Below are 26,642 nucleotides of genomic sequence, written 5' to 3'. Positions count from 1 at the left end.
TTTGTATATCCCAAATCAAAAATCAAATCTGTAAACAAGACTGCAAATCTTGTTGAGAATTTCTTCTTTTTGTTAAACCAGACCAGTTTCATCATTCTCTCTCTTATCATGACAAATATCCAAAGTGGTTTCTTAATATATTTCTCTTAATAAAATAAGATTTTCATATATAGTATTTTTCTGACCACTGCTTCATTCGCTTGAAAATCACTGGTAAATCACTAGGACGTGTGAACTGATAGCTATTTCTGGCTCAGAATATGAGTAAAATTAATATGCTAGTCTTAATTCCTGCACATAATGCAATGCAAAGCAAAAACAGTTGGAATGGTAAACAGTCTTATCTAGTGATGTTTAATTGCAATGTAGTGTCTTTGCTGACAAGAATATTTTCTCTTGTTTGTTCATGCAATGCGATATGTTTTGTCATTTTGTTTCTTCACTAAAGTTAACTCTTAGATAATCATAAACCTACTTCTAAGGAAGCTGTCTTTGATAATGTAGCAGCATGGAAAGCTAAGAAGGAGATTATTTCACTTATTTCACCTGTATTCAGCCAAAAGTCAGGTAAGAAAACTGTGAATAGCTACGCATTGTTGTGACAGTATCAGCATTACAGTAGATACCTTTCTTTAGTCAATATGTTTTTTTCAGTATATATACTGCAAGGAGGTCTAGTTACATTTTCATCTTCTCTGTGTATGCTTCTAAACTGGGTAGTCAAGCTAAATGAGTTGGTTGATTGTGCGTCATTACAGCTTATCTTCAGACTGCAATTTTACAGACCACTCAAATGTAAGAATACTCTGTTTTTGCTTATTTCTGAAGTTGAACTGCCATATATAGAAGACTGCTGTCTGCTAAATTACTGTCTTGAAGATGTAGATGCTAAATGTTTTCTGTGTATGGTAACTGGAGATGGACAAGGACGTTATTGTGTGTTTATAACATAAGGAATTCAGTGATGGTTACATGCAAGAATCAGGTGATGTTTGTTCTGTCTCTTTGAAGCTGAATTTTTTGGTGCAGTATTAAACAACATGCAGCCATGTCACTCTTTGCTGTATGACAACCCATGGAGGTCCTGGTTAGAATTGATCTTCAGTAGCCAATGCTCAAGAGGTGACTAATGGAATCAGATGGTCCAGCTCGCTGATTTGGTTGACACATTTCATTGCATCCTAATTGCGTAGATCGAAGCACATGATGCTGATTAGTCTGTCTCACAGTCCCACATTATTCTCCCTACTGCCTAACCCTCTCTGCAATGCAAAAGGGCTTAAATGAAGCAAGTCTAGATTTCCTCGGGTTCTGAATGCCTGGTCTTCATGGGGCTCCTTTTCAATTAAAATGGACTTGTTTGTTACTATTTGAAAAACATACATGCGTACGTACGTACCTACCTACCTACCTACCTACGTACCTACCTACCTACCTATGTACCTACCTACCTACATCCCTACATGCATGCATGCATGCATCCATCCATCCATCCATCCATCCAGACAGACAGACGGACAGACAGACAGTTTGGACATTTAATGTAAAGAGGACCTACGTTTGTTTTAGCCTTGGAAAGGTCCTAATGCATGATGGTTGCCCTAGGAATGCCCAATAGTGAGAAACACTGGTCAAGTTATGATTTTGCAGGTCACTGATACATAATAAAAATATCTTGCAATGAAAGTTGGTGTTATTTAATCCCCATCGAAAAAGCAAAACTTTCTCAGAGCAGCAGTGTAGCAAAGAGTTATTTTCCTCTGATGGTTAGGCCCACATTTGCCCAATCTATTCTGCTTTCCACTACTTATGTGTTTCTATAGATCCTTAAATTCTTAAATGAAATTTGAGAAATCCCTTAAATCTGATAATCTATATGAACCCTGGACTTTTTCAAGGCTCGAGACACTTTGATGACATTTGGTTACTATGGCAACAGCACTTCCAAATGTCACTGCTGGTGTTGTTTGTGAGCAGGAACTCTCCTGCATCTAATAATTAGTTTGCTTACTTTGGTTTTATGTTGCTTTTAGCAACAGTCCAGCAGTATTATGGTGGTACCATGTGGGGAATCAACCCCGGGGCGAGAGAACGCTTTAACCACTGTGCTACCTGACTCACCCACCCTTGTATCTACTAAAGAGAGGGGGCCTGTGTCTGATGATATTTTGTTATACCACACAGATCCTGGGAGACTGGCAGAGGGTAAAGGTCATTTCCAACCTTTACGGCAACAAAACATACATCTCTGAAACAGTGAAGTATTTTATTAATACAGACGGACACCTTTCAAGTGCTTACCATGGAAAGCAGTAAGTAACATAGTTCTTTTAAAGTGGTCCCTTAGCATTGTCCTTTAGCATCATTCTTTATCATTGTTCTTTAGCATTGTCCTGAAATGTTTTCTGGCAGCATTTAATTGTAGTGTTATGCTGTAGCATTGTTCTTGGGTAGTGTACCTTAGTGTTGTTCTGTAGGGTTCTGTAGTGTATGAAACTTTGATCTGAAGCATTGTTCAGTTGCATTATTCTGTAGCATTGTTATGATGTGATGTTCTGTAGCATTGTTTTGGTGTGTTGTTCTGTTGTGTTAGTCTTTAGCATTGTTTTGGTGTGTTGTTCTGTTGTGTTAGTCTTTAGCATTGTTTTGGTGTGTTGCTCTGTAGGACTGTTCTGTTGTTGTAGTCTTTAGCATTGTTTTGGTGTGTTGTTCTGTTGTGTTAGTCTTTAACATTGTTTTGGTGTGTTGTTCTGTTGTGTTAGTCTTTAGCATTGTTTTGGTGTGTTGTTCTGTTGTGTTAGTCTTTAGCATTGTTTTGGTGTGTTGCTCTGTAGGACTGTTCTGTTGTGGTAGTCTTTAGCATTGTTTTGGTGTGTTGTTCTGTTGTGGTAGACTTTAGCATTGTTTTGGTGTGTTGTTCTGTTGTGTTAGTCTTTAGCATTGTTTTGGTGTGTTGTTCTGTAACATTGTTCTATAGTGATGTAAGGGACTGTAGTATTGTTCTCTTTGATTGTTTGGGGGCTTTGGTCTTTAGTGTTGTGCTCTGGTGGTGTACTGTTCTTAGTATTATTTCATATTGTTGTCATGTAAATGTACTCTTTACACTTGGTGTTTAGCATTATAGTGACAATATTATGAAAGTAATAAGAGTCATTCACACTGTTTATTAAGGGTAGATAGGTGGCTGATGTTGAGCAGGATGTAAGTAGGGTGGTTGCTCTTAGATAGGATGTAAGATGGGTGGTTATTTATAGTTAGGATGTAAGAAGAATGGTTGGTCTTGGACAGGATATAAGTTAGTGGATGGTCTAGGACAGGATGTTAGAATGGTATTTGGTCTTGGACAGGATGTTAGAATGGTATTTGGTCTTGGACAGATGTTAGAATGGTATTTGGTCTAGGACAGGATGTTAGAATGGTGATTACTCTTAGACAGGATATAAGCAGATATGAAGACATATTTCAGTTGATCAGTGTTTCTGACTTTCCAGGAAGAATGCTGATGCATGTGCTGATCCTGGAGTCCATGTGCTGGCAGAGGAGGAACGTCCTGGGAAATATTTTTCTGCAAAAAGAGGTTAGTGTATCCACATCAACCAGATAAACAGAGGTAAGTCTGCCTGCACTTGTAAGGACTGTTGGAGTACATAAGTCTGCACTTTGTAAGAACATGGAGATACGTCTATCCACACTTAGTCTTGTGATAATGAATGTTACTTTGAACATATTTTCCAGAACTGTTCCAGTTTGTGTACACAGACTACACCAATGCAGTGCTGTACATGTGTCGGGAGTTGGATGACAGCAGCCATTGCCAGAAGGAAAACCTGCATGTAGAAATTATCACAAAGAAGTTTCCAATACCTGAATCAAAGATGGCCGAACTAGAGCAGATCGTGTCTGATCTTTGTGTTGATGTTGAAGACATGATTAAATCTACACCAGGTGAATCAGAGAGTGAACATGATGTCTGGGTGATGAGTGGATGTATGGGTTTGGATGTGTTTGGGGGATGGTGTGAGCATGTCACAATGTGTGTATTGGGAGTGTATAAAGTGATGTGTACAGACTGCGAATTTCATATACACACCCTCATCACTCCTGCAAATCTAAGGATGGTATTATGTTGTGTAATTGAAAACAGTAATTGCCTTTGTGGATAATAGCCCACAAACGTATTACTGTGTTCATGTTTCTTTGAAGCATTTTACAGTTTGATGGTACTAAGGTACAAGACTGTATCTTTTATTTTGTGTCCCCAGGTCTGTGCGTGTTCCCTGAGAACTTCCTGGAGTCTGTAGGCTATGCAGATGATGGTAATACATGCTAAAATCCATAATCCTTGAGAGTCTTTAATGTTAAAAGGTCTTCTGTAGCAAACAATTGTGGTGGGGTAGTCTAGTGGTTATTGCATTCGCTTATCACACACTGAAGACTCATGATCGACTCCAGACTTGGGTACAATGTGTGAAGCCCATTCCTGGTGTCCTTCACAGTGATATTGCTGGAAAATTGCTAGAAGCAGCATCAAACTCACTCACACTGTAAACAGTTATTATGGAAGTGTAAGACTTCACCATCCTTTTTAACAGGTAATCACTTAATCACAGACCCAGACTTTTTTGAGGTTGGAGCTTTTCCATAGGTAAATAATGTTAAAACAATATAAGGCTCTTCTGAAGAAACAGTATCACTCACTCACTCACTCACTCACTCACTCACTCACTCACTCACTCACTCACTCACTCACTCACCATTTTTACCTGATTTGTTGGTTGGTGTCAAATCTAGTGTTGCACATGCCATTGCTCACAATTCTAGGGAAACCTAGGATATTTTTTGTGAATCCATGTCTGAGATCAGTGATTGAATTGAATTGAGTTTTATGCTGTTTTTGCAATATTCCACCAATATGGTAGGGAACACCAGAAATGGACTTCACACAGTGTACCCATGTGGGGAATCAAACCTGGGTCTTTGGTGTGAAGAGCAAATGCTTTTACCAAAAGGCTACCCCACCGATCCCTATTTGAGATCAATGGATAATTATAATTTGTAGGAGATATGTCACCTATTTGTCCACTGATTGTACTAAATCAATAGAAATTTGAAACACAGATGTATTGGCAATGATATGCATAATAACAGATATTATCTAGCCTCTTGTAAGAATGTCGAGTTTTGATTGGTCCACATGACTCTGATAAAATACCATCTACATCCATCATGATCCGCGAACAGGAGTATAAAAGTCGTGCATTCCCGCTACGAAAGTCATATCACCCCGCTACGCCTCGGTGATGACGCGAAGTGAGAAAAGCGTGTATCGACAAGTCTTTAGTAACGTGCGGTGCATTGAGGTCAAACGATCTGCTGGTGTCAACATGGCAGCAAGTCGATTCAATGCGTGTTGTTTTGTTTTGATTTAGTGAAAACATTCAGCTAAATAAATGTGTTATCACATTGTGTCTCAGGAAATACAGGGTTTTATCAGTCCCTCGTAAGGTTGTATTCATTGTATACAACCTTATGAGGGACTGATAAAACCCTGTATTTCCCTCGACGCGATGTGATAACTTGTAATAACAGTCACAATTTGTTTACGCATTAATGAAAATGCAGTTGAAGAAAGCATGGGTTTTCACTGTTTATGTGTTGATACCAAGAATTTCAATAATTACATATTTAACATACTTTTGTTTTGAGTTGCAACAGGGAAGTGTTGATTTTGACATTATTGCGAGTGCTTGATTCATTATTACATCATCACCTTAGAGTTGGTAACATCAGATTACTACAGCAACAGTTGCAATAGTATGGCAGTGGTTTTGAAACCTTTTGCATTTACATGCATTGAAGTGAAAATAACTCAGCTAAGCAGATTAAATAGGCTCTGGAGTTCTCCACAAAGCTGATCACAATGTAAGCCAGATGTTATGATCGTCCTTAGAAAGGATAGTACGTTTTGAAGAGGTGACAAAGATGTAATCCTGGGCCTGTGTATTAAATGGGTGGTCAGTAGTATATATATTTATATGAGTTTATGTCAACAATTGTTTTCTTGCCCTGAACATTATTTTCTTTATAGATGCTGCTACCAGCCATTGTGACCAAGCTCGCCGTCATGTGCAGGAAGATTTCAATGTTTATGATGTAAGTGGACAGAGGTTACATTAGTGCTGGTGGTTCTTACCATGTGTACAGGTGGGTGTGGTTGTTACCTTGTGTACAGGTGGATGGAGTTGTTACCATGTGTACAGGTGGGGGTGGTTATTACCTTGTGTACAGGTGATGGTGGTTGTTACCTTGTGTACAGGTGGATGGAGTTGTTACCTTGTGTACAGATAGATGTGGTTGTTACCTTGTGTGCAGGTGGGTGTGGTTGTTACCATGTGTACAGGTGGGTGTGATGGTTTCCTTGTGTACAGATGGATGAGGTTGTTGCCTTGTGTGCAGGTGGGTGTGGTTGTTACCCTGTGTAAAGGTGGATGGAGTTGTTATGTTGTATAAAGGTGGGTGTGGTTGTTACCTTGTGTACAGATGTGTGTGATGGTTACCTTGTGTAAAGGTGAGTGTGGTTGTTACCTTGTGTACAGGTGGATGGAGTTGTTACCTTGTGTACAGATGGATGTGGCTGTTACCTTGTGTACAGATGGATGTGGTTGTTACTTTGTGTACAGATGGATGGAGTTGTTACCTTGTGTACAGGTGATGGTGGTTGTTACCTTGTGTACAGATGGATGTGGTTGTTACCTTGTGTACAGATGGATGGAGTTGTTACCTTGTGTACAGATGGATGTGGTTGTTACCTTGTGTACAGGTGATGGTGGTTGTTACCTTGTGTACAGGTGGATGGAGTTGTTACCTTGTGTACAGGTGGATGGAGTTGTTACCTTGTGTACAGATGGATGTGGTTGTTACCTTGTGTACAGATGGATGGAGTTGTTACCTTGTGTACAGATGGATGTGGCTGTTACCTTGTGTACAGGTGGATGGAGTTGTTACCTTGTGTACAGATGGATGTGGTTGTTACCTTGTGTACAGGTGGATGGAGTTGTTACCTTGTGTACAGATGGATGTGGTTGTTACCTTGTGTACAGGTGGATGGAGTTGTTACCTTGTGTACAGGTGATGGTGGTTGTTACCTTGTGTACAGATGGATGGAGTTGTTACCTTGTGTACAGATGGATGTGGTTGTTACCTTGTGTACAGGTGATGGTGGTTGTTACCTTGTGTACAGGTGGATGGAGTTGTTACCTTGTGTACAGGTGGATGGAGTTGTTACCTTGTGTACAGATGGATGTGGTTGTTACCTTGTGTACAGATGGATGGAGTTGTTACCTTGTGTACAGATGGATGTGGCTGTTACCTTGTGTACAGGTGGATGGAGTTGTTACCTTGTGTACAGATGGATGTGGTTGTTACCTTGTGTACAGGTGGATGGAGTTGTTACCTTGTGTACAGATGGATGTGGTTGTTACCTTGTGTACAGGTGGATGGAGTTGTTACCTTGTGTACAGGTGATGGTGGTTGTTACCTTGTGTACAGGTGGATGTGGTTGTTACCTTGTGTACAGATGGATGTGGTTGTTACCTTGTGTACAGGTGGATGTGGTTGTTACCTTGTGTGCAGGTGGATGGAGTTGTTACCTTGTGTACAGATGGATGTGGTTGTTACCTTGTGTACAGGTGGATGTGGCTGTTACCTTGTGTACAGATGGATGTGGTTGTTACCTTGTGTACAGATGGATGTGGTTGTTGCCTTGTGTACAGATGGATGTGGTTGTTACCTTGTGTACAGATGGATGTGGTTGTTACCTTGTATAATGTAAGTGGACAGAGGTTACATTAGTGCTGATGGTTGTTACCTTGTGTGCAGGTGGGTGTGGTTGTTACCTTGTGTACAGATGGATGTGGTTGTTACCTTGTGTACAGATGGATGTGGTTGTTACCTTGTGTACAGATGGATGTGGTTGTTACCTTGTATAATGTAAGTGGACAGAGGTTACATTAGTGCTGATGGTTGTTACCTTGTGTGCAGGTGGGTGTGGTTGTTACCTTGTGTACAGATGGATGTGGTTGTTACCTTGTGTACAGATGGATGTGGTTGTTACCTTGTGTACAGATGGATGTGGTTGTTACCTTGGGTACAGGTGGGTGTGGTTGTTACCTTGTGTACAGATGGATGTGGTTGTTACCTTGTGTACAGGTGGATGTGGTTGTTACCTTGTGTACAGATGGATGTGGTTGTTACCTTGTGTACAGATGGATGTGGTTGTTACCTTGTGTACAGGTGGGTGTGGTTGTTACCTTGTGTACAGATGGATGTGGTTGTTACCTTGTGTACAGGTGGATGTGGTTGTTACCTTTTGTACAGGTGGGTGTGGTTGTTGCCTTGTGTGCAGATGGATGTGGTTGTTACCTTGTATAATGTAAGTGGACAGAGGTTACATTAGTGCTGATGGTTGTTACCTTGTGTGCAGGTGGGTGTGGTTGTTACCTTGTGTACAGGTGGATGTGGTTGTTACCTTGTGTACAGGTGGGTGTGGTTGTTACCTTGGGTACAGGTGGGTGTGGTTGTTACCTTGTGTACAGGTGGATGTGGTTGTTACCTTGTGTACAGATGGATGTGGTTGTTACCTTGTGTACAGGTGGATGTGGTTGTTACCTTGTGTACAGGTGGATGTGGTTGTTACCTTGTGTACAGGTGGGTGTGGTTGTTACCTTGGGTACAGGTGGGTGTGGTTGTTACCTTGTGTACAGGTGGATGTGGTTGTTACCTTGTGTACAGATGGGTGTGGTTGTTACCTTGTGTACAGATGGGTGTGGTTGTTACCTTGTGTACAGGTGGATGTGGTTGTTACCTTGTGTACAGGTGGGTGTGGTTGTTACCTTGGGTACAGGTGGATGTGGTTGTTACCTTGTGTACAGGTGGGTGTGGTTGTTACCTTGTGTACAGATGGATGTGGTTGTTACCTTGTGTACAGATGGGTGTGGTTGTTACCTTGTGTACAGGTGGATGTGGTTGTTACCTTGTGTACAGATGGATGTGGTTGTTACCTTGTGTACAGATGGGTGTGGTTGTTACCTTGTGTACAGGTGGATGTGGTTGTTACCTTGTGTACAGGTGGGTGTGGTTGTTACCTTGGGTACAGGTGGGTGTGGTTGTTACCTTGTGTACAGGTGGATGTGGTTGTTACCTTGTGTACAGATGGATGTGGTTGTTACCTTGTGTACAGATGGATGTGGTTGTTGCCTTGTGTACAGGTGGGTGTGGTTGTTACCTTGTGTGCAGGTGGGTGTGGTTGTTACCTTGTGTGCAGGTGGATGTGGTTGTTACCTTGTGTACAGATGGATGTGGTTGTTACCTTGTGTGCAGGTGGATGTGGTTGTTACCTTGTGTACAGGTGGGTGTGGTTGTTACCTTGTGTACAGATGGATGTGGTTGTTACCTTGTGTACAGGTGGATGTGGTTGTTACCTTTTGTACAGGTGGGTGTGGTTGTTACCTTGTGTGCAGGTGGATGTGGTTGTTACCTTGTGTACAGATGGATGTGGCTGTTACCTTGTGTACAGGTGGATGGAGTTGTTACCTTGTGTACAGATGGATGTGGTTGTTACCTTGTGTACAGGTGGATGGAGTTGTTACCTTGTGTGCAGGTGGATGTGGTTGTTACCTTGTGTACAGATGGATGTGGTTGTTACCTTGTGTGCAGGTGGATGTGGTTGTTACCTTGTGTACAGGTGGGTGTGGTTGTTACCTTGTGTACAGATGGATGTGGTTGTTACCTTGTGTACAGGTGGATGTGGTTGTTACCTTTTGTACAGGTGGGTGTGGTTGTTACCTTGTGTACAGATGGATGTGGTTGTTACCTTGTGTACAGATGGATGTGGCTGTTACCTTGTGTACAGGTGGATGGAGTTGTTACCTTGTGTACAGATGGATGTGGTTGTTACCTTGTGTACAGGTGGATGGAGTTGTTACCTTGTGTACAGATGGATGTGGTTGTTACCTTGTGTACAGGTGGATGGAGTTGTTACCTTGTGTACAGGTGATGGTGGTTGTTACCTTGTGTACAGATGGATGTGGTTGTTACCTTGTGTACAGATGGATGTGGTTGTTACCTTGTGTACAGGTGGATGTGGTTGTTACCTTGTGTGCAGGTGGATGGAGTTGTTACCTTGTGTACAGATGGATGTGGTTGTTACCTTGTGTACAGGTGGATGTGGCTGTTACCTTGTGTACAGATGGATGTGGTTGTTACCTTGTGTACAGATGGATGTGGTTGTTGCCTTGTGTACAGATGGATGTGGTTGTTACCTTGTGTACAGATGGATGTGGTTGTTACCTTGTATAATGTAAGTGGACAGAGGTTACATTAGTGCTGATGGTTGTTACCTTGTGTGCAGGTGGGTGTGGTTGTTACCTTGTGTACAGATGGATGTGGTTGTTACCTTGTGTACAGATGGATGTGGTTGTTACCTTGTGTACAGATGGATGTGGTTGTTACCTTGTATAATGTAAGTGGACAGAGGTTACATTAGTGCTGATGGTTGTTACCTTGTGTGCAGGTGGGTGTGGTTGTTACCTTGTGTACAGATGGATGTGGTTGTTACCTTGTGTACAGATGGATGTGGTTGTTACCTTGTGTACAGATGGATGTGGTTGTTACCTTGGGTACAGGTGGGTGTGGTTGTTACCTTGTGTACAGATGGATGTGGTTGTTACCTTGTGTACAGGTGGATGTGGTTGTTACCTTGTGTACAGATGGATGTGGTTGTTACCTTGTGTACAGATGGATGTGGTTGTTACCTTGTGTACAGGTGGGTGTGGTTGTTACCTTGTGTACAGATGGATGTGGTTGTTACCTTGTGTACAGGTGGATGTGGTTGTTACCTTTTGTACAGGTGGGTGTGGTTGTTGCCTTGTGTGCAGATGGATGTGGTTGTTACCTTGTATAATGTAAGTGGACAGAGGTTACATTAGTGCTGATGGTTGTTACCTTGTGTGCAGGTGGGTGTGGTTGTTACCTTGTGTACAGGTGGATGTGGTTGTTACCTTGTGTACAGGTGGGTGTGGTTGTTACCTTGGGTACAGGTGGGTGTGGTTGTTACCTTGTGTACAGGTGGATGTGGTTGTTACCTTGTGTACAGATGGATGTGGTTGTTACCTTGTGTACAGATGGATGTGGTTGTTACCTTGTGTACAGGTGGGTGTGGTTGTTACCTTGTGTGCAGGTGGGTGTGGTTGTTACCTTGTGTGCAGGTGGATGTGGTTGTTACCTTGTGTACAGATGGATGTGGTTGTTACCTTGTGTGCAGGTGGATGTGGTTGTTACCTTGTGTACAGGTGGGTGTGGTTGTTACCTTGTGTACAGATGGATGTGGTTGTTACCTTGTGTACAGGTGGATGTGGTTGTTACCTTTTGTACAGGTGGGTGTGGTTGTTACCTTGTGTGCAGGTGGATGTGGTTGTTACCTTGTGTACAGATGGATGTGGTTGTTACCTTGTGTACAGATGGATGTGGTTGTTACCTTGTGTGCAGGTGGGTGTGGTTGTTACCTTGTGTACAGGTGGGTGTGGTTGTTACCTTGTGTACAGGTGGATGTGGTTGTTACCTTGTGTACAGATGGATGTGGTTGTTACCTTGTGTACAGGTGGGTGTGGTTGTTACCTTGTGTACAGGTGGATGTGGTTGTTACCTTGTGTACAGATGGATGTGGTTGTTACCTTGTGTACAGATGGATGTGGTTGTTACCTTGTATAATGTAAGTGGACAGAGGTTACATTAGTGCTGATGGTTGTTACCTTGTGTGCAGGTGGGTGTGGTTGTTACCTTGTGTACAGATGGATGTGGTTGTTACCTTGTGTACAGATGGATGTGGTTGTTACCTTGTGTACAGATGGATGTGGTTGTTACCTTGTATAATGTAAGTGGACAGAGGTTACATTAGTGCTGATGGTTGTTACCTTGTGTGCAGGTGGGTGTGGTTGTTACCTTGTGTACAGATGGATGTGGTTGTTGCCTTGTGTGCAGATGGATGTGGTTGTTACCTTGTATAATGTAAGTGGACAGAGGTTACATTAGTGCTGATGGTTGTTACCTTGTGTGCAGGTGGGTGTGGTTGTTACCTTGTGTACAGGTGGGTGTGGTTGTTACCTTGTGTACAGGTGGGTGTGGTTGTTACCTTGTGTACAGGTGGATGGAATTGTTACCTTGTGGACAGGTGGGTGTGGTTGTTACCATGTGTACAGGTGGATGAAATTGTTACCTTGTGTACAGATGGATGAGGTTGTTACCTTGTGTGCAGGTGGGTGTGGTTGTTACCTTGTATAGGTGGGTGTGGTTGTTACCTTGTGTACTGACGAGTGTGGTTGTTACTTTGTGTAAAGGTGGGTGTGGTTGTTACCTTGTGTACAGGTACGTATGGTTGTTAACTTGTGTGAAGGTGGTTGCGATGGTTAACTTGTGGTTGTTATCTTGTGTACAGGTGGGTGTGGTTTTTATCTTGTGTCCAGGTGTGTGTGTGATGGCTACCTTGTGTACAGGTGAGTGTGGTTGTTACCTTGTGTACAGGTGGGTGTGGTTGTCATTCTGTGTACAATTGAGTGTGATGGTTACCTTGTGTACAGGTCATTGGAAATGAATATTTTCAAGAGTACTTCAGACTATTATAACCTCCACCCAAAAGGAGTGAGTGACTTTAATTTTACGACACAATCAGCAATATTCCAGCAATATGGTGGTGGTCCATAAATAATCCAGTCTACACAGTGATTACCACCATGGAGCAGGTCATCGATTTATGAATTGGGATAGTATGACATATCCACCAGGTCAAACCTGATCACCATCAGATCACCTATTATGACATGCATGAGTTGCTGAAGACGAGTTCTATCCCAGCTCTTCATGGGTATCGAACAGCAGAATCTCCCCAAACAGACAAACATATGCCAACAATAAACATGAGTAGGTTGATTATCTGTGGTACTGACATTTTGTGGTAGCATACTGATATGTGCCTAGTCAGCATTTCTAGCAATAACATCTAATGTCAGACATGATCATATTTTACAGAAAAACAGCTGTTCCTAAATTACAATCATGAGATATAATATGAAAGAGACAGATGACTTCATTTTTCTTGCAGCTGTGGTAATCTAGACCTGATTTAATTCTAGACTTGCATGGGTTGTATTGAGTCTATTTATAGGGTCTGCATGACAGCCTGACAATTTGTTACAGAGAAGAGAATTTGTTCGAATTCAATTTGTGTGAGCATTCCCATAATCTGTGAAGTGACATTTTTATCCACCAGTTAACTGAATCAGATCAACTTCTGAGTAGTGTCTGATCACTCAAGTCAAGTCCGAGTGACCAGATTATAGAAGTTCCCACCCTGAGACGTGATCAGCTTGTCTGCACGGCAGGACTCAGAGGAGCAATAAATGTGGTTACTTCCCTTCAATCACTACTCCGACAATTCTCATTATCAGAAATCAATTAAGGATAAATAAGGAAGTCATCTGAGACTAGATGAAAGTATCTACTTAGCTGTTCTTTGTAGCCTACATACCAGGGAATAATACCGAGTACAGAGTCTAGGGAGTAATTGGGATTTCTGAAAATCTGTGCAACGATGTTCGGTTCTGAGGGGCAAAGTCATTTAACATCGGAGGGGGCAAAGCTGGGGCAAGGTGGTAGTTGATGATGATGGTGGTGGTGATGGTGATGGCGATGGTGATATGTATGTGGTATGATGTTGTTCATTCTGATGCTCATGCTGATGTTGATTTTGATGCTGATGGTGATGGTGATGTTGATGTTGCTGTTGCTGATGATGACAATGATGTTTCTGATCCTGATGCTGATTTTGACAGTGATGTTGATGCTGCTGCTGCTGCTGTTTATTGTGATATTGATGTTGTTGGTATTGCTGGTGCTGATTTTGATTGTGATGTTGATGATGCTGCTGCTGCTGTTTATTGTGATATTGATGTTGTTGGTATTGCTGGTGCTGATTTTGATTGTGATGTTGATGCTGCTGCTGCTGCTGTTTATTGTGATATTGATGTTGTTGGTATTGCTGGTGCTGATTTTGATTGTGATGTTGATGATGCTGCTGCTGCTGTTTATTGTGATATTGATGTTGTTGGTATTGCTGGTGCTGATTTTGATTGTGATGTTGATGCTGCTGCTGCTGCTGTTTATTGTGATATTGATGTTGTTGGTATTGCAGGTGCTGATTTTGATTGTGATGTTGATGATGCTGCTGCTGCTGTTTATTGTGATATTGATGTTGTTGGTATTGCAGGTGCTGATTTTGATTGTGATGTTGATGATGCTGCTGCTGCTGTTTATTGTGATATTGATGTTGTTGGTATTGCTGGTGCTGATTTTGATTGTGATGTTGATGATGCTGCTGCTGCTGTTTATTGTGATATTGATGTTGTTGGTATTGCAGGTGCTGATTTTGATTGTGATGTTGATGATGCTGCTGCTGCTGTTTATTGTGATATTGATGTTGTTGGTATTGCTGGTGCTGATTTTGATTGTGATGTTGATGATGCTGCTGCTGCTGTTTATTGTGATATTGATGTTGTTGGTATTACTGGTGCTGATTTTGATTGTGATGTTGATGCTGCTGCTGCTGTTTATTGTGATATTGATGTTGTTGGTATTACTGGTGCTGATTTTGATTGTGACATTGATGTTGATGTTAATCCTGATGTTTATGTTGATGTACCAGTTTCTCGGCACTTGGCATCGAGTGAAGACTACTCCATATTTCTATGGCAACCAGACCTATAAGTCCTGGACAATGCAGTTCTTCATCAATGCAGGAGGATCTCTGTCCAGCGCTTTCATATCGTGAGTCAAATACTTGTTGCTATGGATTCAACAAAATATGACTTTTGCCAAAACACATATGAAAGCCTGCATCAGGATTAAATATCTAATACAGTGATGATCTCTTGTTTCAGGCAGAACAACAATGAGTGTTCTGATCCGGGAGTCTTCTTACTAGAACTGGAATCTCGAGGGAAATATATCCACATTTACCAGGAATACAGAGGTAAATATATGCACACCTACCAGAGGTAAAATATATCCACACTAACCAGGATTAGAGAGGTAAATATATCTGTATTTACAAGGATCCCTATCCACCAAGCAATTATAGTGCTACGTCATTTGTAAGTTAACATCTAATTAGTGACTGCTAATAATTCATAAAAGCTTAGTGGATCAGGAATACAGAGGTTACTGAATCCACTTGTAGCAGGAAAACATTGGTGAATAATTCACACATACCAGGAATATAGAAGCATATATAACTACATGTCCTGTGAACATAGAGGTATGGGTGAATGTGGAGGTAGACAATGACACCAGGCATTTCCTCCAGAGCATTTCCTCCATTACTCATTATACAGATCAGATTGGCCACAAAAATGGTCATATTTACAAAATTATAACGAACATCTTTCATTTCACAAAATAAAAACTCAATGCAATTTGTCCTACCTACCCCCCTGTTTCATATTCATTTTCAGGAAGAGACTTGATATGAAATCACTTAATGTATGGTAGTAATTACTGAGGGTATTATATTCTTGGACATATTTTTCAGAACTGTTCCAGTTTGTGTACACAGACTACACCAATGCAGTGCTGTACATGTGTCGGGAGGTGGATGACAGTGGCCATTGCCAGAAGGAAAACCTGCATGTAGAAATTATCACAAAGAAGTTTCCAGTACCTGAGGAAAAGATGGTTGAACTAGAGCAGATCGTGTCTGATCTTTGTGTTGATGTTGAAGACATGATTGAGGGCACACCAGGTGGGTTGGGGTGTGGATGTGATGGCTAGGTGATGAAGTGGGTGTTTGGGTGGTGGAGAGCATATTTTGGTGGTTGAGTTGATGTATTGGTTGGGGGTGTAAATGTGTAGGTGGTTGAGTGGGTGTTGGAGTGGATGTGTGGGTTGTTGGAGTTGATGTGTGGTTGTTGGAGTGGATGTGTAGTTGTTGGAGTGGATGTGTAGTTGTTGGAGTGGATGTGTGGTTTTTTGGAATGGATATGTCATTGGAGTAGATGTGTGGTTGGAGTTTATGTGTGGTTGTTGGAGTGGATGTGTGGTTGTTGGAATGGGTGTGTCACTTGAATAGATGTGTGGTTGACGTTGTTGTAGTGGATGTGAGGTTGTTGGAGTGGATGTGTGGGCATTGGAGTGGTTGTGTGGTTGGAGATGATGTGTGGTTGTTGGAGTAGATGTGTGGGTATTGGAGTGGTTGTGTGGTTGGAGATGATGTGTGGTTGTTGGAGATGATGTGTGGTTGTTGGAGTGGATGTGTGGTTGTTGGAGTGGATATGTGGTTGTTGGAATGGGTGTGTCACTTGAATAGATGTGTGGTTGACGTTGTTGTAGTGGATGTGAGGTTGTTGGAGTGGATGTGTGGGCATTGGAGTGGTTGTGTGGTTGGAGATGATGTGTGGTTGTTGGAGTAGATGTGTGGGTATTGGAGTGGTTGTGTGGTTGGAGATGATGTGTGGTTGTTGGAGATGATGTGTGGTTGTTGGAGTGGATGTGTGGTTGTTGGAGTGGATATGTGGCTGTTGGAGTGGATGTGTGGCTGTTGGAGTGGATGTGTGGTTGTTGGAGTGGATGTGTGGGTATTGGAGTGGTTGTGTGGTTAGAGGTGATGTGTGGTTGTTGGAGTGGATGTGTGGGTTGTTGGAGTGGTTGTGTGGTTGTTGGAGTGGATGTGTGGGTTGTTGGAGTGGATATGTGGTTGTTGGAGCGGATGTGTGGTTGTTGGAGTGGATGTGTGGGTGTTGGAGTGGATGTGTGGGTGTTGGAGTGGATATGTGGTTTTTGGAATGGATATGTCATTGGAATAGATGTGTGGTTGTTGGAGTGGATGTGTGGGTGTTGGAGCGGATGTGTGGGTATTGGAGTGGTTGTGTGGTTAGAGGTGATGTGTGGTTGTTGGAGTGGATGTGTGGGTTGTTGGAGTGGATGTGTGGGTGTTGGAGCGGATGTGTGGGTATTGGAGTGGTTGTGTGGTTAGAGGTGATGTGTGGTTGTTGGAGTGGATGTGTGGGTTGTTGGAGTGGATGTGTGGTTGTTGGAGCGGATGTGTGGGTTGTTGGAGTGGTTGTGTGGTTTTTGGAGTAGAGGTGTGGGTGTTGGTGTGGATGTGTGGTTGTTGGAGTGGATTTGTGGGTTGTTGGAGTGGTTATGTGGTTGTTGGAGTGGATGTGTGGGTGTTCGAGTGGATGTGTGGGTGTTGGAGTGGATATGTGGTTTTTGGAATGGATATGTCATTGGAATAGATGTGTGGTTGTTGGAGTGGATGTGTGGGTGTTGGAGCGGATGTGTGGGTATTGGAGTGGTTGTGTGGTTAGAGGTGATGTGTGGTTGTTGGAGTGGATGTGTGGGTTGTTGGAGTGGATGTGTGGGTGTTGGAGCGGATGTGTGGGTATTGGAGTGGTTGTGTGGTTAGAGGTGATGTGTGGTTGTTGGAGTGGATGTGTGGGTTGCTGGAGTGGATGTGTGGTTGTTGGAGTGGATGTGTGGGTTGTTGGAGTGGATGTGTGGTTTTTGGAGTAGAGGTGTGGGTGTTGGTGTGGATGTGTGGTTGTTGGAGTGGATTTGTGGGTTGTTGGAGTGGTTATGTGGTTGTTGGAGTGGATGTGTGGGTGTTGGAGTGGTTGTGTGGTTGTTGGAGTAGATGTATGGTTGGAGTGGATGTGTGGTTGTTGGAGTGGATGTGTGGTGGATGTTTGAGTGTTGGAGGGGATGTGTGGTTGGAATAGATGTGTGGCTCTTGGAGTAGATGTGTGGTTGTTGGTGTTGGTGGATGGAGAGGATGAGTTGATAGTTGAGTGGAGTGGCTTGGGGCTGTTTCCTACATTATTTGTTGCTCATGTTGAAATAGGTTTTAGATACACTGCTCATGGTTATTGAACAGTTTTCAGAGAAAGTATTTCATCAACTGTATGAACTCATTATTGGCCCTCCTTCATCCATGTCTGGGTTAAATATGTGAAGCAGACAAGGTCAGACATGGTGAACGCCGTCCTGGTGAGATGGGCAAACTGTGATGGGTTTTTTGGTTCACAAGTTCAAGAATTGATGAAAACATCCTTTCTGAGACCAGACTTATGGACACTGAAGTTCTTATGAAACATTAGAATCATCAGTGTATTATTTGTCTTCATGACAAAGGACAAATAGATGATTTCTGTCAGAAAGAAGTGGTACAGCTATATCAGATAATAATGATGCGATTACTATGCCTATATATTAAACAACAATGCACTTATTATACTGATAAAATAAGTGTGCAGTATATGTATTTTATAAAATGTGCAATTATTACACCTATAAGGCAAAAATGTTGTTATTATACCTATAAGGCAATAGTGTTGTTGTTATACCTATAAGGCAATAGTGTTGTTATTATACCTATAAGGCAATAGTGCTGTTATTATACCTATAAGGCAATAGTGTTGTTATTATAGTTATAAGGCAATAGTGCTGTTATTATACCTACACTGACAGGCAAAATAGAGTACATAGGTTGTGTTTCTGTCAATAAGATATAAATAACAAAACCTTTTGATGAAATGGAAAATGTATGTTGAAGCACACTGCAACAGACGTGTTTTATGAGCATTATGACATTGTAACAATAAACAGTGATGTAGTGGTGACCACTGCAGACAGTACGTATGATGCTGGAAGGTCAAGGCCGTCCCACACAGCGGTCGGTTGGCCCATATGCCAACAGCAGGAAGTCGTCTGGTCACTGTGAATCAGTTCACGCAGTGACCCAATGATGTTGCAGCTGATGACATCACCTACAGCATCCGATTACATAGGTGAATAACCCTCGGATAGCAACCTTCATGGGGCGTTGTGACTCTGGGACATCCACTCCTGGATCGATTGCATGTCTAGCCTGTGATAATGACACGGTTAAACAGCCAACTTAAGGTTCGTCTTGTGCAACCCAATGTCCTTGCAATATGGCTGTTGGAAGCACCCATTTGTGACATTCCTGTGATCCATGCTCGTGGTGCCAGCGTAAATATTGGAATTTACATGTGAGATTTTTGGCAAGTGATTGTTCAGTCTTCATGACAAACATGTTTTATACCCTCGGCACAAAAATTGCTCTTGCATGGGACAATAATCACAATTTTGCTAAACTTCATGCAAAACATGTTCATATGTTTGTGGTTGCATGTTGACGAAAGAAACATGATGATTGTGTTCTATACAATCAATGTTCTTCAATAGTTTTACTAGTTAGAATGCATATTTGGGATTGCAGCAGCAATTACACCTGTGTACTTTCTTTTGCTTGTCAGTATATAAGGCAGCAGTGCTGTTTTTGTACGTATAAGAGAAAAATGCTGTTATTGTACATATTAGGCAGAAGTGCTGTTGTTATACCTATCGTGCAAAACTGCAGTTATCACACCTACAAAACAATTGCACATTAGACATTTTTTTAAAAAGTGCAGTTATTATACCTGTAAGGCAAAAGTGCAATTATTTACCTTGAAAGCAAAAGTGTGGTTACTTTACCTATGAAACAACAGTGCCGTTATTATGTCTTTAAAACAATGGTGTAACTTAGACATAGTTAAACAAAGTGGAGTTGTTTTACCTGTAAGGCATAAATGTGGTTCTATATGTCTTGAAGTACAGTTATTATTTTAAATGGTAACAGTTAAACCATCACCTTTAAAACTCCTTAAGAGTTTGGGAACATAAGTAAATTACATGTATTTCCTTTTTTTGTCATCCTGAAGTATGTGTAATGAATAATCAGAGTTCAGAAAAAAGTATTTGTCTGGCATTTCCAACAGTGCAAACATCTCTGACCATGTAATATCGATGTTGTTGATGTAGTGTTCCTGATGTCTAATGTCTCTCTTCAGGTCGCTGTGACTTTCCTGAAGGATTCCTCAAGTCAGTGGGATATGACATGAATGGTAATATTGATCAACCTGATTTGAGTGTCCCAGTGGCAGATTAGTCTGCAAGTAGGGTACAAATTGTAAGATAAGTATTCTGTATTATGTAATATTGCACAGTTTTTCCCATTTCCCAAATGAAGGTTTGGAATATTTATCGAATGGTCAAACTCAGGTTGATGAATTTTGATATAAATAATTCAAAGATATCTTTCCACATCATGTCTCCTGGGGACGTGAATTGAAATTGGTCCCAATCCCTCTGCTGCTTGTTGCCTGTTAAGCCCCTGCGTGATAAAGGTCCCCACCCCTCTGTTGCTTGTTGCCTCTTGAGACCCTGGGTTGTGTAGGTCCCCATCCGTCTGATACTTGCTGCATCTTGGGAACCTGGGTTGAAAGTATAGAAGAAAACATACCTCCGAGGTTTTGGTAGACAATGTAAAACCAGAGGGGAGGGAAATCTCCAAGGAAGCTCCAAGGGTTTTCAGAACCCTGATGGTTTTTCATGGGAGGGGGAGGGAAATCTTCAAGGAAGCTCCAAGGGATTTCACAACCCTGATGGTTTTTCATGGGAGGGGGAGGGAAATCTCCAAGGAAGCCCCAAGGGATTTCCCGACCCCGATGGTTTTACATTGTCTGCCAAAACTGAGGAGAAGTGTTTTCACTAACATATATACCATCAGTGGTGGATAATTACAATGTAGATGATCACTGAATGAAGCTACATAACAATAACTGAAGCGTGCATAATATCAATTTAATGACAGTAACTATTAGTTGATAATTTAACCTCACCCCTTCCATTGGCCCGGTGGCCGTATGGTAGAGCGTCTTCCTAAGAATCTGAGAGTTGCGGTTCTAATCTCGCTTGGGAAAAGATTTGTACTTTGAGCTTAAACTTGAACGATATATTTCTGTTGATTTCAAACGCTCATGTATCATTTGAATGCTGATGTTCATATAAAGTTAAGAAGAGTAAAAACTGGCAAGCGGTTGTAATACCGAAAAGTAAAACCTGGGAAGAGGTCTTTGTAGCGAAAAGAAAAACCTGTCCTTCCAAACCTCAAACCAAAACATCAAATGCGGTTGTTTAGGGAAAGCAAGAGATGACATAATATGTAGTGAGAAGCACACTTCAGGTTTATATTAAGTTCCCATCCCTCTGTTGCTTGTTGCGTCTTAAGGCCCTGGGTTGTATAGGTCCCCATCCCTCAGCTGCTTGTTGCCTCTTGAGGCCCTGGGTTGTATAGGTCCCCATCCCTCAGCTGCTTGTTGCCTCTTGAGGCCCTGGTTTGTATAGGTCCCCATCCCTCAGCTGCTTGTTGCCTCTTGAGGCCCTGGGTTGTATAGGTCCCCATCCCTCAGCTGCTTGTTGCCTCTTGAGGCCCTGGGTTGTATAGGTCCCCATCCCTCAGCTGCTTGTTGCCTCTTGAGGCCCTGGGTTGTATAGGTCCCCATCCCTCAGCTGCTTGTTGCCTCTTGAGGCCCTGGGTTGTATAGGTCCCCATCCCTCAGCTGCTTGTTGCCTCTTAAGGCCCTGGCTTGGAATGCTTCCCTATCCATTTTCTGCTTGTTACTTCTTGGGGAGCTGGGTTGGAATAGGTTCCCATCCTTCTGTTACTTGTTGAATCTTAGGGGACCTGGGATGGAATAGGTCCCATAACACTGATGCTTGTTGTCTATTGAGGACCTGGATTGGAACAGACCCATCTCTCTCCACCTTGTTGCCTATGATAAGGCAATAAATAAGTTAACTGATGGAGTGCCATTGTGTTTTGATAGCGCAGACCATATTTCATTCTGACTCACTCATCCATTCAACTGGACCCTCAACCTTTCAGTCAGTCACTCTATCACTCAGCATCAATCTCTGTTGATATGTAACCTGTTTGTGCTCTTCACTGGATATCTGTATTTAACCAGGTGTAAACCAGGACTACCTGTGCCGGGTGGAGCGGACAAGGGTTCAGACCAAATTCAATGCAAGCCAGGTAAACACTGATTCACTCCTCCTACCCCCTCCACCACAGCCTCCCCACCCACCTATCCTTCAACCACTTCTCCAGCCAGCTCTGCATGAGATCAACACTCTAATCCTCCCACCCCCACCTCACCACCCTCCACTTACCCATCATACCCACCTAACTCTGTTACCTATCCAGACCAACATGTCAACCGTGCTGCCACCATCCCCAGAACAGCCAACCCACCCTCAAACTCTCCATCATACCACCCCTCAACCAGAGACTGTCCATCCCTACTCCAGCATCTCAACTCTGCCACCAACACAGCAACCTGAAACTATTGTCCTCCAGTATACTTCCCCACCATCAACTACACAGGCATACACCAACACAAGTGTTGAGGCCAGGTTGAATACAAGTAAGGAAAACACCACCGATTCACTCCTCATACCACCTCCACCACAGCCTCCTCCATTCCTTCATCCACATACCCTGATATCTACTGTTGAAACAATCGCCATCACCTTGCCACCCCCACTTCCACCTCACCCACCTCTCCTCCAATCTCCTCCACTGTTATCCTCTGACAACACCAGCACTCAGCCAACTCCACTACCACCTCACCTCCCTCTCCTCCAATCTCCTCCTCTGTTATCCTCTGACAACACCAGCACTCAGCCAACTCCACTACCACCTCACCCCCCTCTCCTCCAATCTCCTCCACTGTCATCCTCTGACAACACCAGCACTCAGCCAACTCCACTACCACCTCACCCCCCTCTCCTCCAATCTCCTCCACTGTCATCCTCTGGCAATATCAGCAGCGGTGCCCTAACCCTGCCACCACCACCCCCACCTCGTCCACCTCTCCTCCCATCAGAGCTAGTGTCATCATCTGTCAAAACCAGCACCCTGTCACCACCACCTGACCCCCCACTCCTCCCATCTCCCTCAGTGTCATCTGTTGACATGAGCAACACCAGCACCCTAACCCTGCCACCACCACCCCCACCTCATCCACCTCTCCTCCCATCTGAGCTAGTGTCATCTTTTGTCAAAACCAGCACCCTGTTACCACCACCTGACCCCCCACTCCTCTCATCTGTTGACATGAGCAACACCAGCACCCTAACCCTGCCACCGCCACCCCCACCTCATCCACCTCTCCTCCCATCTGAGCTAGTGTCATCTGACAACACGAGCACCCTGTCACCACCACCTGACCCCCCACCCCTTTCAGTTCCCCCTCTGCCATCTTATGAGACCAGTACTTCAAACAACCTCCCTCAACAAATAGAAGTGACCCACCCAACCAACACACCACTGCACCACATTCCACAAGGAAATGGAAATCAGTCCACCACAACCCCCTCGAGTACCTTACCTCCCCCTCCACCCCAGCCTCCACATCCCCCAAGACAAATGCCTTCTTCATCAGACAATCAACCAGGAACCAATATCCCTCTTCTCCTCCAAACCCCTGCCTTCCGACCCCACCCCTACTTTCCCCAATCAGATGTGTCCCCAGCTTACCTGTGTGAGGTTGCCAGGGCCCAACTACAGCCAGACTTCAACAGTAGTCAGGTATGTGCTGTCAGAGACATCCAAATCAGTAATCTCACAGGCACAACCCAGAATCTGACCCAACCCCAACTTCCACCTCACCTCAGCCCAACCTCCAACATCATATTCTAGCATCTGACCATACGCAAACCCCCACCCTCACCTACAATCCAGCCTCCAACATCATACTTCAGGTGAGCATCTGACCCAAGCCTTGTCATCAACCACACCTCAGCCTCATATTCCAGGCCTCTGACCCAACCCCTGTCTTCAACCCCCACCTCAGCCTCATATTCCAGGCCCCTGACCCAACCCCTGTCTCTAACCCCACCTCAGCCTCATATTCCAGGCCTCTGACTCAACCTGCCTCCAACCCCACCTCAGCCTCATATTCCAGGCCTCTGTCCCAACCCCTAACCCCCATTCACACCTCCAGCCTCATATTCCAGCCCTGTATCTGACCCTATTCCTACCTCATCCACACCTCCAACCTCCTATTCCAGCCCTGTATCTGACCCTGCGCCTAAAGCCCATCCACACCTCCAACCTCCTATTCCAGCCCTGTATCTGACCCTACCCCTATCTCATCCACACCTCCAACCTCCTATTCCAGCCCTGTATCTGACCCTACCCCTACCTCATCCACACCTCCAACCTCATATTCCAGCCCTGTATCTGACCCTCCCCATAAACCCCATCCATACCTCCTAACTCATATTCCAGCCCTGTATATGACCCAACTCTTAACCCCCATCCACACCTCCAACCTCCTATTCCAGCCCTGTATATGACCCAACCCCTAACCCCCATCCACACCTCCAACTCATATTCAAGCCCTGTATCTGACCCTGCCCCTAAACCTCATCCACACCTCCAACCTCATATTCCAGCCCGGTGTCTGACCCTACCCCTACCTCATCCACACCTCCAACCTCCTATTCCAGCCCTGTATATGACCCAACCCCTAACCCCCATCCACACCTCCAACCTCATATTCAAGCCCTGTATCTGACCCTACCCCTAAACCCCATCCACACCTCCAACCCCCTATTCCAGCCCTGTATATGACCCAACCCCTAACCCCCATTCACACCTCCAGCCTCCTATTCCAGCCCTGTATCTGACCCAACCCCTGAACCCCATCCACACCTCCAACCTCCTATTCCAGCCCTGTATGTGACCCAACCCCTAACCCCCATCCACACCTCCAACCTCCTATTCCAGCCCTGTATCTGACCCTGCCCCTAAACCTCATCCACACCTCCAACCTCCTATTCCAGCCCTGTATGTGACCCAACCCCTAACCACCATCCACACCTCCAACCTCATATTCCAGCCCTGTATCTGACCCAACCTCTAAAGCCCATCCACACCTCCAACCTCATATTCCAGCTCTGTATCTGGCCCAACCCCTAAAGCCCATCCACACCTCCAACCTCCTATTCCAGCCCTGTATCTGACCCTACCCCTACCTCATCCACACCTCCAACCTCATATTAAAGCTCTGCATCTGACCCTGTAACTGCCCCGATGTAATCTTTATTCACGCGATACATTTACCTCACATGCTCTTCTCTGTGAGAAATGTTCCTAATGTATTCATGATATCTAGCTTTAATTGTTCAGTAGATATTACCACTTTGTTTCTCATGGGTTGGCAAGGAAATGTTCAGGGAAGTGTGTTTCCTAAATGTTTCTATCTGTAAAAATCAATACAGGATTAGTAATGAAATACACATTGTGTGTCATGTATGATGTTGCCTGGTGTGTATCTGTTATGCTTTGATGTAGCACTGAATTGAAAAGAATGTGAATATTCCTCTCTGTCTCCAGTTTGTCGGGGAATGGCAAGTTATGAAGACAACCACATTCCGAGGACACAGAGAAACATTTATGTCGGAGACTATCAACTACTTCCTGAGTACTACTGGCCATCTTGTGTTAGCCTTCAGTGGGATGAAGTAGGTGCTATTTACTGTATACACACCTCGGTGCGATATGTTCCCATTCACTTTGTATTGGCTCATCCTCATATCAACCTCTTATGACGTCATTTGGGGTTGTTTTCAGATATCCCCCTTGGGCGTTATCTTGTCCTCCAAGAGACTTACAGTACCAATGTTTAGTCGGGCGAATATAGAAAACCTCGGCCATGCCTCGATTATCCATATTCTCCCTTGTGAAAAAACGACATCGGCAATTCTTGAATATTTGTCTCGACTTCTGTCTCGAGAAATATTCAAGAATTACCTCTGTCAAAATGAGAAAATAAATGAGCAAGTGTACTTTTTATTACTTTTTCACCACAACATGAATGACACAGTTCGAAGCGATAATTGCGCCAGAAGAGGTTGGAGGGAGCACAGTCTCCTGTGCAGTTGTGTTGCAAACGTCTGACGCATCCTCAGTCTGATCTTCTGTTCCATTCAATATTGAGCTGATGGCCTCCTTTTGGTCCTCCGAGGTTCGTTTATAGATTCTTACACCTGAAAACAGAATGTTTGATTTGTAAACATTGTGTATATTTGTGACGTGCAAAAACTTTATGGTGTTCACAACAGTGAATGAGGGAGTTGAACTATTCCGCAGCTTTCAAGAGTGTTTCACTCATATCGCACCTGTTATTGTTGTTGGAGGAAGAAAGGCTAGACTGCCAATGTGGTTTGTGATGGGATGAAACCTGCGAGCATCGCCAGGAACTAGTGAAACATAGGTGTACCATAGGTGAACCATAGGTGAACCATACTATGAATTCTTTCACTTTAGGGGACCGTTCATAATTTATGGCTGGGGTAGTGGTGGTGGTGTGTGTGTGTGGTTGGGTGTTTGTGTGTGTGGAGGTGTCAGTTTTAGACGAAATAAACTTGAACCGAAGGTCCACACCGCTGTTTGCAGAATTACCTTCATTGTCATCGCTGATATCAGAATAATGAGGAAATACCTCCTCAGGCCCAAGGACAGCAGTGAGGGCCTCTATACGACAATTTCTTCGTCTGACTCTGTTAACATTGTGACTTCAAATGACACGGCACGTGTTCATGCAGCGTCAAAAACACTACAGGTCTGCGTTCGGTCAATCAAAAACTCACAGTATGTTCCTGGAAGTTCGAGAACATCC

The 26,642-nt window shown here is 43.5% G+C and overlaps 1 protein-coding gene across 1 annotated transcript in view; it reads left to right on the top strand.

Moving 5' to 3' along the window:
- The window catches only part of LOC137273523 (uncharacterized), a 156,023-nt gene that overhangs the window by 58,594 nt on the left and 70,787 nt on the right, over window positions 1-26,642 (top strand). Inside the window, exons 14-24 of the mRNA XM_067806249.1 lie at window positions 2,185-2,312; window positions 3,492-3,577; window positions 3,736-3,945; window positions 4,263-4,316; window positions 6,089-6,153; window positions 14,753-14,874; window positions 14,988-15,079; window positions 15,638-15,847; window positions 19,962-20,015; window positions 21,921-21,988; window positions 25,358-25,485. Of these exons, the coding sequence (XP_067662350.1) occupies window positions 2,185-2,312; window positions 3,492-3,577; window positions 3,736-3,945; window positions 4,263-4,316; window positions 6,089-6,153; window positions 14,753-14,874; window positions 14,988-15,079; window positions 15,638-15,847; window positions 19,962-20,015; window positions 21,921-21,988; window positions 25,358-25,485 (1,217 nt within the window). The remainder of the gene's footprint in view (window positions 1-2,184; window positions 2,313-3,491; window positions 3,578-3,735; window positions 3,946-4,262; window positions 4,317-6,088; window positions 6,154-14,752; window positions 14,875-14,987; window positions 15,080-15,637; window positions 15,848-19,961; window positions 20,016-21,920; window positions 21,989-25,357; window positions 25,486-26,642) is intronic.

This window comes from Haliotis asinina, chromosome 2, assembly GCF_037392515.1.
Source record: "Haliotis asinina isolate JCU_RB_2024 chromosome 2, JCU_Hal_asi_v2, whole genome shotgun sequence".
NCBI classification, from domain to species: domain Eukaryota; kingdom Metazoa; phylum Mollusca; class Gastropoda; order Lepetellida; family Haliotidae; genus Haliotis; species Haliotis asinina.
This window is presented reverse-complemented; position numbering and strand designations above follow the sequence as displayed.